The sequence below is a fragment of the Hibiscus syriacus genome, unplaced genomic scaffold (genome assembly GCF_006381635.1).
Source record: "Hibiscus syriacus cultivar Baekdansim isolate YM2019G1 unplaced genomic scaffold, ASM638163v2 tig00110930_pilon, whole genome shotgun sequence".
NCBI classification, from domain to species: Eukaryota; Viridiplantae; Streptophyta; class Magnoliopsida; order Malvales; family Malvaceae; genus Hibiscus; species Hibiscus syriacus.
In genome coordinates, this window is record NW_024062917.1 from 218242 (window position 1) to 231507 (window position 13266).

The 13266-nt window shown below is 33.0% G+C and overlaps 2 protein-coding genes and 1 long non-coding RNA gene across 4 annotated transcripts; all 3 read left to right on the forward strand.

The window, feature by feature from the left end:
* Positions 1–1913: 1913 nt before the first annotated feature.
* LOC120146640 (protein TRANSPARENT TESTA 9-like) lies at positions 1914–4948 on the forward strand. Of its 2 annotated transcripts, XR_005518244.1 has the most exons (9): positions 1914–2132; positions 2418–2469; positions 2787–2863; positions 2952–3085; positions 3288–3384; positions 3559–3616; positions 4522–4628; positions 4721–4841; positions 4934–4948. XR_005518244.1 is itself a non-coding variant. In XM_039160151.1 (8 exons), the coding sequence occupies exons 1-8, from the start codon at positions 2080–2082 to the stop codon at positions 4725–4727; spliced, it is 585 nt and encodes a 194-aa protein (XP_039016082.1). In that variant the 5' UTR covers positions 1914–2079; the 3' UTR covers positions 4728–4842. The 2 variants fall into 2 exon arrangements, 1 of the variants encoding a protein (XP_039016082.1); XM_039160151.1 differs by lacking the exon at positions 4934–4948 and having other exon boundaries at positions 4721–4842.
* Positions 4949–5882: 934 nt separating this feature from the next.
* LOC120146655 lies at positions 5883–7859 on the forward strand. Its single transcript, XM_039160163.1, has 5 exons — positions 5883–5940; positions 6655–6742; positions 6888–7078; positions 7168–7307; positions 7566–7859. Exons 1-5 carry the CDS (start codon positions 5883–5885, stop codon positions 7713–7715), a joined length of 627 nt encoding a protein of 208 aa, XP_039016094.1. The 3' UTR covers positions 7716–7859.
* A 156-nt stretch (positions 7860–8015) lies between these two features.
* Positions 8016–12768, forward strand: LOC120146641. The gene is made up of 6 exons (XR_005518245.1): positions 8016–8058; positions 8569–8717; positions 8813–8979; positions 9918–10211; positions 10667–10715; positions 12490–12768. It is a non-coding gene; the product is annotated as an uncharacterized LOC120146641 (long non-coding RNA).
* Positions 12769–13266: the final 498 nt, after the last annotated feature.

Sequence of the window (13266 nt, forward strand, 5' to 3'; positions counted from 1 at the left end):
CTTCAATTCCATCTTCCTTGCAATTTAACCTTATACCAAATTACAACACTATTCAATCATTCTATTTTAATCACCAAATTCTAAAGTTTTATAATTTAGTCACTAACCCGGTATTGAGGCTGTTACATTATGTTCCCGATTAGCATATCGCAGTCTTTTTCAGAAAGTTTTTTGGATACAAGAGGAACTCCTAAGTACATCACAGGTAAAAAACCTTGAATGAAACCAGTGCTGCTTAATCAGATCAATATTACTAGGCGAGATTCCAGCAGTAAAAAAACCATGGTTATCAAAACCGGACCGGCCAGTTCAACCGGTTGAACCGTGAATCGATGGCCTGTCCGGTTACCTCACAAAACTGGGCTAGTAATGAACCGACTGAAAACCGGTAGAACCGGTTGAAAACCGATAAAATCGGGGTGAACCGGCTGAAAACCGACAAAACCGATTTGAACTGTCGGTTCACTTTTTTTCTTTTAAAAAAAATTAAATCAAACGACGTCGTTTGTTCAACGAGCCAAGTCAAATTCGAGTATTGCTGAGCTCGACTCGAACTCGAAAACTTTAAAAGTAAGCTCAACTCGACTAAAAAACTCACGAGCTAAAAATTATCAAGTTCAACTCGAACTCGAAATATAATATTAAAACTTGAACTCGAAAAGGCTCGAACTCAAAAAAATTAGAAGTTCGATTGAAGCCTAAAATTTGAGTTCAATTGAAGCGAAAGAATAGTTCGCTCTGTGCTCACCAAAAGACTCCATGATTTTGAATGTCAAATTACCTCTATTATTTATAGAAGTAAGTTGGAATACTCTTCTATGTTTCTTAGCCATGTGAGATTGTTTTGTTCTCATATTTTTACTCTTTAAACTTTTGGGACGCTCTTCTATGTTTCTTAGCTATGTGGGATTTTTTTTTAAAAATTAAACCAAATGACATCATTTGTTATGATTTTTTTAAGCCACAATTTTATTTTTTTGAGTATAGTTATATAATTATATTTATTATTTAATATGTTTTACCTTAAATATTATGTTGTAGTTGATTTGAATCATTTTGTTTCACTTGATTTTATGGTTTTTAATTTATATATGTTATTGCTTGTGATATTTTTATACCTTTTAATATTGTAAACTAAAAAAAAGTGTTACATATATATTAATATTGCTTTGAATATTATGTAAAATTAAAAAAAAATTTTATATAAAATCTGGTTCAACCGGGACCGCGGTTAAACCAGTGAACCAGTACCTTCACCGGTTCAATGTCCGTCCGATTTTAAAAACATTAAAAAAACACATTTGGCAGCATTTAATTTGAGGCCTGACATTTCATAGAAAGACTAACACATCAATAACACCAATAACAGATTCTCAATTATATAATATATAATATTATTTTGTTAAATTTATCGACTATACAAAATGATTTTTAGTTATAGGGTGTTGCTTTATTGAGTCTCTCAACTATTAGAAGTAATAAAATGGTCATCTAATTATTCATATATTTCAATCTTGTCATTTTTTATTAAAAAATTGACAATCGCCTTAGTTGGACATTAACCTGCTGACCGAGATATATTAAACATTTGATCTCAGAATATCAAACGACTATATAATCAAAACGACTATATCAACGATTATGAAAATTTTATCATGTACTAGTCAACATATTAATGTCCAATTTAGACGATCAATTTTAACCGACGAGTTTAAAATATATAATAGTCGAATAATTATTTTATAATTTTTAATAATCAATTTAATAAAATTAATAAAAAAAATCATTTTATAATTTTAAATAGATGATAAGTTGAAAGAAGCACTACATAGTAAGATACCATACGTGTCCATCTGTAAAATTTAGAAACTTTGAAAGTTAGTTGGCAGTACACAGCATCGAATACAAAACCAAACCAAAGCAAAAGCCTCACTCCAGTCCCTTGCCGCGCGGACCAAACTCAACTGTACGTCTTCCAGCAAAATTCCTCCCCTTCTACAGCTTTCTCCTTCTCTTCCTCTAGGGTTTCTTTCCTCTCTCAGAAACTAAAAAAACAACAACAGATCTCCATTTTTCACGATGTGGCGCTTGCTTTGGCGATCCATCGATCGCTTCTCTCTTCAACACTTCAAGTAAATTCTCTCTCTTCCTCTCAATTATTTTTTTAAAGCTTACACAAGTTTAAACTGCAATTAATTGTATTCCATCAGGCATCAAGTTACAATGTGGTACTAATTTTTCTTCCTTTGAATTTTGTTATTATTTCTCGTTATCTTGATGATTTTAAATAGGTTTAGGCGTTTAGCAGTCACATTTTCTTCACATTACATTTTTTGTATCTTTTGGATTGGTCTTCGATTTTCATTTTGATGATTATTATTTTGACGGTTTTTTAAAAATCTTGTTCGTGGATATAGATCTGTAGTTACTGAATTGCGGCAGATCAAAGTTGTCGATGACCAGAACAGGGTAACTTATTTGACTTTTAAATTTCTTTTTTTATTATATGCTAGTTCGGAGCATTAATCTATGTATAAAATGGCATTGAAAGGTTGAAAACTCCACGAGTAGGTTCATATGTTTACCACGTATCTGTTTAACTATAAATAAGGAAGTTAAATTTCAACTGATTAACTTCGGATATATAGTTAAATGGACATGTGGTTGTTAAAAAACCCGCTTGTGAAGTTTTTGAATTCTGGTGCCTTGATGTATTGCATAATAGTCCTGATGAGTATATATGAACTTCTTTTCAAATTAGCCTCTTTGTTCTTTCTCTTGTGCAGGATGCAGTTGTAGATCTACTACAAACTATTCTAGAGATAGTGACATATGGGGACAGAAAAGATCCATCAATATTTGAGTATGAATTTACTCAGGACGTATTCTAATAATGATTACGTCTTTCAGTATGTTTGTGATGAAATCTGAATTTCATAAATTTTTTCCAGCTGTTTTATGGAATACCAAGTCTTAGCAGAGTTTGTACGGGTACTAAAGATCAGTACAAGTTCAACAATTGAGGCTCCATTTCTTCAGTATCTAAGCATAATGATTCAAAACATGGATAGTGAACACGCAATTTGTAAGATGCTTAGTGCCATAGATATGTATGTTAAACTTCTTGGTTATTTAATGATTTCTCTTTCGGTTTGCATGTCTCCAGAAATGATCACAAATATAAATGTTGATATTCCATGTGCAAACATACATTCAACTTTTTCTGCGTAGTCTCTGAAATTATTTCTGCTGCCTTGACTATTGTTTTTGCAAATTTGGTGATGCAGACTATTGTTTAAGCAATGACTATATCAACAACATCGTAGAACATCAATATAACTTCAATACAGGGGATCTTGCTCTTTATTATGTATCTTTCTTAAGGTGTGTTATCCCTTAAATTTCTAAAGCGTAACAATATAACTTTTATTTATTGAAACAAATTATTTCCTCAGATTTCTTTTCTTTCTGAAACTATTGCCAGACTTGATTATTAAAAAATGGAAACAAAATATTATAATCATGTTTTTCACATCTTATGTTTTTCTGTTCAACCAGAGCAGTGAGTAGTAAAATAAGCAGAGACACACTTTGCCTTCTTGTTAAGGTTCATGGGGTAAGTTAAAGATTTTCAAGTAGAGCTCAATGGTCTAAAGCGTTTCATTGTAGGTTTTAATATGTCTCTCTGTGTTCAAGTAGAGCTCTTTATCCATAGAATTCATGTTTATAGAATGCTCAAAGAATTGACGTTTTACTTGAGCAAGAAACCTGGATACAATGAATGCTGCATAACGACATTGTTTAAATAATTCCCTTAGCCCTAAATCCCTTTTCGATCAGCATTTATATATATGCTGCTGCCTTTAAAAGAGATTCTGATGACCATATGCAAAGTTATATATTTTGCTCTTAGAGCAAATGAAGAGAGGAGAGTTTCTTCTGACGAAGCTTTTGGTAGGTCTAGGGTGTTGGCTTGTGCATTTTGTTCAAGCGTATGAGGCATAGTTGCATTATCTTGTTTGAGGCACCTAAGGATCTTCGCACCTACCTGAAGTTTTTATCATTTATGTTATGGTCGGAGATTGTAGACTAGCAGAAAAGAAACACAAAATATGTTTGACAACTTTCTTGTATATAGGTAACGAATTTTGATTTATTTTGTTTTATGGGTGTATTTCTTCTGGGACCAATATTGTCTGAAGTCTCAGGTTAAAATCATTTAGCAAAATTCATTCATGTATATATATATGTATTTGCTTGTGCTTGTGTCCATTTTCCAACTAATCAGGATATGTTCTCTTCATTTCTTTGCATTTGCTTGTGTGAATGAAATACCTTTTCTCTTCTCTTTAATGTCTTGCTTTTACAGTTTGTCTTCTTCTTTCCTCCAACGTTTTAGCAGCTAGACAGCTTTTTTCCTACCCTTGCATGATTTATCTCCAATTTCCTATATGGGGTCATTAAATTAATTAAATCGAGTTTTCTCCTGTTTCACTTTTCTTTTACCCTTTGTCATTGCAGGATGTAGTGGTCTCATTTCTCCTGTACAGTGAGGCTCTTAAATTTGCTCAACATGAGGAAAAGATGATTCTAACAGCTATACGTGCATTAACTCAACATATACAATAGTACTAATCATCTGTTGTATCTTAAAATTTCTGCTTTATTGAATTTTTGGAAGCTTAAAATGTTTGCATTACTGTTATTTTGGTTTATGCAGTTTGTGACAATAATGTCTATCAATTTATAACAACTCCTCTAGCCTCGATTTACTTCTCAGACTTGGTTTGTAGTTTAAGGGAGCAATGTCTACAACTAGATGCCCTTGTCCATTCCACAGAGTATGTTGCTTTCAATATTTAAAAGGATTTTTCATGATTAATTTCTTGTTAACTATAAAGTCTTAACTTTTAAGGAATCGGCAATGGTGCAGGGAAAAATGTACTTGTAAAGAAAACAAGGACATATTTCTGAAAACTGAAAATCATAGACAATCTTTACTACTTCAAGGACATGCTTTCTATTGGCGAATCGCAATTAAGTAGAGTAGTTACGAAAAACCTTCTCAGTGTACTTATTTTCCCTTGTTGCTTCCACTACTGAACTTAGGGAGAATAAAGTAAGTTATCACCCTTATGATTCTTTGTTTTTGACTTTGTACTTAGTTCTTAAGAAATTTACAAATGCTTTAAAAGAGTAGAAGTATCTGGTGTTTGATAACCCAAATGCCTTATAGATCTGCTTCTTGCATATTTTACATGTTGGAGTCTGTATTTTTGGAATAATGTCTTGAAACACTCTCATGATGTCATGTTTTAAACAGTCAGGCAGTGCTCTGCATTTATGCGCAGAATTTAGAGGAAAGAGTATGAGAATATTATTTTCCTTGTACATTCTTAGATTTGTTCATGGACTTATCTTCTTTCCTCTTTGTTTATCAGAATTGCCTGCCACCTTCAAACGAAGTAGAATGGTATTCTGCTGAATGTACGATAGACTTGGATTTTAGTTTATACCATATAACATTTGATCCTTTCCTGCAAAAGGAAGAGAGATGAAAATAAAAAGAAAAAAAGGAAGGTTTTGGGACAAAGCAAATTAAAAAAAGGAAAAAAAAAAAAAACTGCTCCAAAGTAGAATTCTGTTGATGGAATATCTAATTATATCTCTACACCTGTTTGTCAGCGTGTTAATGTTAATGATATTTGAAAATATGTTATTCTGTGCTTTCTCAACATGAAAGATTCATTCATCAATTATTTTTATCAGGGTAGCTACAACATTTCAGCAATCACTTCTTTGTACATAGTTGCTCAGCTTCTTCAAGTTGTTGGTGGAAAACATTTGATTAATGGAGTGGCTTGTCTTCTTTGTATCATTATATGGCATTATGTCATAGAGATGCTATTGCTACCAATGGGGATACAGCTGGTGGCAAAGGTAATGTAAGTCCTCTTCTGCACGTGTTAAATGATAAATGAATCAAAATATCTGGTCCTGAGGCTGGAGGAGAAGAAATCAATATAAACTCTCTACTTCAGCATTTAAATGAGCATACATCTACAAATTCTCATTATGACGGCACCCCTAGGGATGATAATGTGCATGTAGAGAGGTTGGTGTCTCCCTATTCTGATGTCATAGTTGGTCTTGACAGTGTCAAGAAACTCTTTAATTCTCATAAAGAAGTGGGTATTTATAAATGCTTTAATTATGGTTTCATTTTCTTTCTTAAGAACCAATGGCAATATTAATGTGTATTTTTAGATCTAATGGCAATATGGTGTTTTGCCACCAAGCAAATTCCAACTAAAAATAAAATATTATTAAAGTTATAACTTGGGAATGACTTCACCATTCTAGAGGCTTAGGTCATGCTAAAAGAGTTGACCATTACTTGGTGACATTAAATATATCTAAATATATGTATTTAATTCATATGTTTCCTTAACAATTGATCATTACTTGGGAACTAGAAAACACAGAATTATTTAGGTGCTCTCATAACTGAATATATAATGAAAACAACTATATATGTGATGGACTACATAGTTGATTCACAACAGTTTCTTTATGTAGCTACTTTTTCCTATTATGGTTGCAAAATTGCAATGAATTATAATTTGTATTCTTTGAAATTGTTATTGCTGCAAGTTTGGGATATTTGCATATTTGTTTTCAGACAATCACAGTATATCACTAGCATCTTTATTTCTATTGCTTACTCTTGCAGAAAACAAAGGTACCTTATGTCCTTTCAGTTTGTATATCATAGTATTCTTCTTTGGATATAAGATATAATTCCTTGCATCAACGTTTATTTTCATTTCTTTAATGACCCTCTTTTTGTTACAAAAAGAAAAATGTAATTTTGTCTTATCCTACAGTTCTGGAGCATTATCCGGCATCACTGCTCAGAATGAGTCAAAGTCAGGGCTTGACAGTAAGAATGGATCTCATATGTGTCTGAAGAGATTTATTTTCTCTGAAACTATATTAGATCATGCTTGCCAAACAACCATTTGGATGAATGACCGCCACCTGTTATTCCTTTTCTCCGTTCTCATTGGCGTGAAGGGTAAACTATAAATTAATTGGTCTCTTTTCATGGTTTGCTCATCTTCAGTATTAAATGACTTCTTACTATTCTTTCCATTTTCAAAATAGATTTGAAGGCGTTAATGAAGGTTGTAGCATCCCAACCACCAGTTTCCGTTCATATAAAGTGGCATACAGGGTGGTTTTTGCGAAAGCTACTTCAATGTGAAGGAAATATGCTCACTGATGATAATGTCCACCTATTCAATGTAAGCATCCTACTGATTTGCAGTGCTTTCTTTAAATTAATAATGCCAATGGAAGTATTGCTGCTTCCTACATTTTCATATTATAACAAATTGGATGAAATTTTCTTTCTTATGCTTGGTGAGAAGCTGAAACCTTTACTTAGTTGTAGCCTGTTTGTTACAATAAGCATAAACCATCGTTAGCGGGTCGGATTTCTCTTTAAAACTTGTGATTATGTGAAAATTTTCTAAAGTTTTATATTTTCTAGTTGTTGACAGACTTCATATGAGCAGTCCCGTGAATGTCTTCGAAAGGAACTTGATGGATGCCGGTTTGATCATATCCCAAATACTATAGGACATGAGTGGGGAAGCAGTAAAAAAGTATCAATTACAGTGATTCAATTCCTGATTGTACTTCTTAAATAGAAGGTGGAATTCTTGCAAGGTGCGGGTTTGGAGGGATGTAGTGACTTGTCATATCTTCAAAATGGAACTAAAATTGATGACTGCTTTTGTGAGTACATACAGCTCTGGAGCTACAATCCCAAGTTAGGGATCCCTTATTACATTGGAGTTGGCAAGCTGCCAGCAAACCATTGATGGTATTGGGTCTTCCCCCTTTCTCATCACTTCTAATTCATTGATGCATGTGCAATTTGTGTCTTGGCTCATGGGTTAATAAAAAGTTATTCTCATGTAATGCTTCAGTAATAAAAAGTTAATAAAAAACTCATATTTTGCTTGGCAGAGGATGGTTGACGCCGTAAAGGTTTTCTACAACATATATATAGTTTTTGAATTTATTATATTTACTTAGTAGTTATACATGTGTTCCAGCCTTATTAAGGTTCCTAAGTATTTAGCTTTATCGTCAATTGTGGACATGCATACAATTTATCTAATAACTGAAGGAAATCAAGTTGGTTTGATTCATGTATAGGATTGAAATAAGTATTTAGCATTTTTGACTTTCATTTATATGCTTAAAAACAAGACATGTAGAAATAAGAATACGGTTTGATGCATGTATAGGATTGAAATAATTATTCAGTGGCTACATGACTGAAGTATACCGGTCTCGTGTTTTGTTTACTAGCATTTTGACCTTCATTTATATTGTTATGTGCTCTGAGATATGATTGCCTATTGTTGCATTTGATTAATTAGTCTTGCTGAAAGCACTGCTGCATGTATTCTGAAAATATCTCCTACAAGGTTTTTCCTTTTGAGTTTCACTATTGTTTTCCCATTAGAAATCTCACAGAACTTAAAATTGTAGGTTTTCATTCTCCATCTTCAGCTCAAGGCATTTATTTTCATGGGACGTTTACTTGAAAAGCCCTCACTAAAGTCATGGTGTAATAGTGATTTGGGAAGAACTTCTAGCAGAGATACTTCATCTGCCAGATTGGTCAGAGGTCTCTTTAGGTTGGATATCAATTTATGCAGTCAACTATCCAAAATATCTTACTGAAACTATATATCTGGAAATTTGATTCTTCCTTTTTATTGAACTTTTATAGGATCTGGAATCCCTTGTAGGATTGTTTTCTCGTATGCTGGAGTCAGGGATGTTTACGTAGTAGCAGTGGCACAAGGAATTTCTGGAAAATTGATTCTTGCGGAGAAGCATCCTTTCAAGAATCAGCATGGTGTTGTAATTGCCATTGCTCCCCTGGCAGGGTTAAGTGTGAGTGAGAATTTTGCTGATTTGATTTTTCATTTTCCCTCTTCACCAATGGTGATTCTAACGAGGAAATTGAGGATATGTTTGGTATGACTGCTTTGGCATGTTCTTTTCTACCAAAATGAAAAACATGATCAACAAATAATCATATCTCTTGGTTGGCTTCTGAAATTTCCTAATTCATTTCTTAACCGTCTCCTTTCTCAGTGCGTCCTGTATCTTTGATCTATTATTCATCATAAAATTGGTGAACCTGAAAGGTTATGCTTCTTGCAAAAGAACGGAGTAATATTGTCAGCTCCCTACTAAATCCTTGCACTTACATATCGTTGCTACATAGGATAGATTGTGTTGTGAGAGATCAATTGCTGGAAAGTTTATGAGTAGACCTGAGAGTGTGAATTGTACAAGTTGCCAATTAAATGAACGGATGAGCTCTGGTGCTAGAATGCCGCACGGCCCTCACCAGTTAAGAAGTAACCATAGAAACTATGGAACCCACTATATATTTCCCCCTACTATTTACTCCCTTGTTTTAGTTACTATGCTTTTATTTTATTAATACCTTAACCATAGAAACTATGGAACCCACTATATATTTTCCCCCTTCTATTTACTCCCGTGTTTTAGTTACTATGCTTTATTTTTTTAATACCTTTATGAAAAAAATTTCTTATGCTAATGAAATGCCTGATGAAAAAGAAAAATCGTGGTCAAGATAGTTTTTTTCATTTTCATTTTATACATCGGATGAATCTGGTTTGTTATTAACAGAGTATATTGATTTGTAATGAACAGCAACTTTGCCTTGTGTATTGATTGTGTTGTTTGACAGCAATCAATGAAAAGGCTTTGATTGTTTAGATACTTGAAGCTTGAATTGAGTAATTGATTCTTGATAACTTTGCAATGTTGTTTCTTTTTCTTTTCACTTGAACCAGCCACAGGTAGACTAGGACCACCCGACATGGTTACATCTTCAGATAAGAGAATTCGATCCAGATTTTTTTAAAGCTAAAGTCAACCAATCTAAGGTTTCCAATACCCCTGCCGATGGGAGATGGACACTTGGGTTCCATAGTGCAAAGGCTTGTGAGACTGCTCAGTTATTGATTCTTGAAGAGACTAGTAAGCCAAGGTCCTCTGTTGAGAGCATGCTTGCTCCACTGCTTCAGGAAGATTATCTAGAAAAAATATGGATAGCCGAGTGATTAAAGCTCCAGCCTGAGTTCTAGGTTTGCCTACTAACTAAAAAGAATGATTTTCATTGTCAAGCAGGTTGGTTCAACTAAGAAATCTTTAATTTTGCAAAGGAAAAGGTGTTCTCTATAGTTCTTTTATTTTCTTCTAAAGAGGGAAAAAGAAATCTAGTACAGGTGAGTGTCAAGTGTCAAGGATGTTAATTTGTGTGTAGTTGTGTGTGTGTAGTTGACATGTTTAGAAAATATGGGCATAAGTAAAAATGGCATTGTGATTTTGAAAATTAGCTGCTTCCATTTTACCCTTTTGGTTGTCTTCCTTTCCCTTTTTAACACACTTCATTAAGAAATAAGAGATTCCTTTCTTCTATCTTATCTCATGATTTTGACGTATGCTCGAATAGATTATCCATGTGCTTTTTTTTTGGGGGCTTACATCCCTGTACAAAGCATCTCATATGAAAATCCATTTCCTGTCTTATCATCTTCAGGAGTGGAGCCATTGTACCACTCTTCTCATCTGCAGTTTTCCATGTGACGGTGCGTCAACTACTCTCTCCCCTTATTCCTTGCACTGCATTCCAGCTTTGCATGACATCAAAAGTTGCATCAGTCAAAATCAAACTATGCGGAATCTAATGTTCATATCTAAATTCACCATTTACCAAATAAATCCATAGTTTTTTGTAGTGAAGTTTACTCAAGAGTAAAGTTTAGTAACAATCACATAATTTTATGTTTAAACTGTTTTAACAGGGTAATAGACTGTTCATTTATTTGAGATTGTGTGATCATTACAGCAGTTTATCCAGCCTAATATATTATGAAATGACTTGAAACATGTAGTTATCCAACACATTGAATTTACATTTATGTTTGAATTCAGGTAACATGGTATGGCACATGTATTTGTTCTTAGTAATTAACACAATGGACGTAGAGTAATTGGTTTTTCCGGTTGGATTGGTTGGTTTTTCAATCAAACCTACAAAAATCAATCTGATCGAATTTTATACTCTAAATAAACACAATTGAACCGATTAAAGTCGGTCAATTCACTTAATTAATCTATTTAATTTAAATCAATAATTTGTAATATAAAATATTTATTATATTATAAATATATTTAAAATACACCAAATGTATTAAATCGGTTTTGAAAATCCAAAACTGATAATCGAAATAATAAACAAAATTAACCTCGTAACCCAGAAATCGATTAAATATATTAAATCAAAATCAAATTAATTGTGGGTATCAGTTTTGTCGGTTTAAATCGACAAATGCCCGAAGAATATATGGTTGAGGTTGTCCTTCAGTTGTACGATTTTTATCGTATGTTCATTTCAGGTAATAGACGCAAGAAATTCCGTGTGCAAATCAAGCAGCAGCAAGAATTTATTCAGTTCGCGCTCTTCGCCAGTGCAGAGAATTAAAAAAAAAAACTAAAAATGAAATAATTAGGGTTATTTAAAGTAAAGTGAAAACAAATACAATTTGTAATTTGCTTATAAAATTTAAAAAAAAATCATAATCAATATAGCTAATAATTTTTGCAGAGGATATTAGTGATATATAATAGTGGGAACTTTTTAGAAAGGAATGTGTGGTGCGTAATTCCATCTCCTTTTAGGCTTTTACATTAACAAAGCTGTCATGTCAAAATTAGAGCAACTTTTTTAAAGAAAGAAATTTCTTCATTGTTAAACCCTTTAGAAGTCTGGGCGGCCACCATGAAACACTATTTAACAATTCTCTTTCTCTTTTAGAGGGTTTTGTTCCTTCTCCTGAATATTGCTTTCCTCCACATGGTCATGTATAGACCAAAAGATGCTTATTTGAAGCTTAAAAGCATAAAATCAGCGGTCCTTTTGAGTATATAATGCCATATTTTACTTTTAATATTTGCTTTACGAGAGAGTGCTTTACTTTAAGCAAAACAAAGAAAAGAAAATTATATGCAACTATAGAAGGAGCTCCAATGCAATGTGTTCCCTTGGAAAGAAAAAAAATTAAAGGTTTTTGACAGGGAATGAATAGAAAAGATATCCCTCTTAACTTTCACTTTAAGACCCATATCTCTTTTAGTGTTCCAAACAAAGATTACCATGAAATAGTTGGGGTTTGGATTTCGTTTTCGTTATATATATATATGCTTAAGCTTCTTTAAACAAAGTTTAACCGTTATAGCTGGGGTATGGCCTAAGAAACTGTATATATTCCCCTCTCACTTTCATTCAAACGCTCCTTTTCTAGCATTTCAGAATTGCTTTGCATTCAAATAATTTAGTGACCCCTTTGTATGACTTTTTAGGCCAACAAAGGTAGAGAAGACGCTTTTTGACTGGAGGAGGCTCTGAAAAAAATACTCACTGGGGAAAAAAGAATAAACAGTTGAGAGTTTTGGATTATTTGTTGTTGTAAGGAACTCCTTGGGTCCTACTTCTCTATTAATTTGTCTACACCACTCACATACAAATCATATAATTGTTTCATCACCCCATGTAGGACAGTGTAATGTAATGTTAATTGTGTGTATACTTTTGTGCTCTATAAATTCTTAGGTTGATTCGGGAGTCTTTTGTTTGTTAAACTCATGATGAGTTAGAGATATGGATGTATCTAACATGACATGTGTATATTGTTCTATAATATAGATAGTTCGTTTTTTTAGAGGGTCAGCTTTTATAGTAATTTTTATCAGTTGTATATTCAGTTGCCAATTCAATTTTTTTTATAATCTGAGATGATTACATAGTAGTATTTATTCAGTACTCTTCTTAGCTTATTAACATCGCAAGACAGTGCTCAAATCTGAATCTTCTAAGAAGAAATATTTCTTTTTACCCAGGTACCAATACCTTTTTTTAATGCAGAGAAAACATGAATGTATGTAGTGTGGTTATTCTGAGCATTGACAATATTGTGTTCAGTAGTTACACTGATATTAGTAAAGTACCGATCTCCTTGAATAATGCATTTGCATGTCGACAAACAGTTGAATGACTAAAACCAGATATGATGTTTGCATGGATTTTAAACAAAACAAATTTGCAACAATGTAAGCATGCAACGCAAAGAACCCATAGGT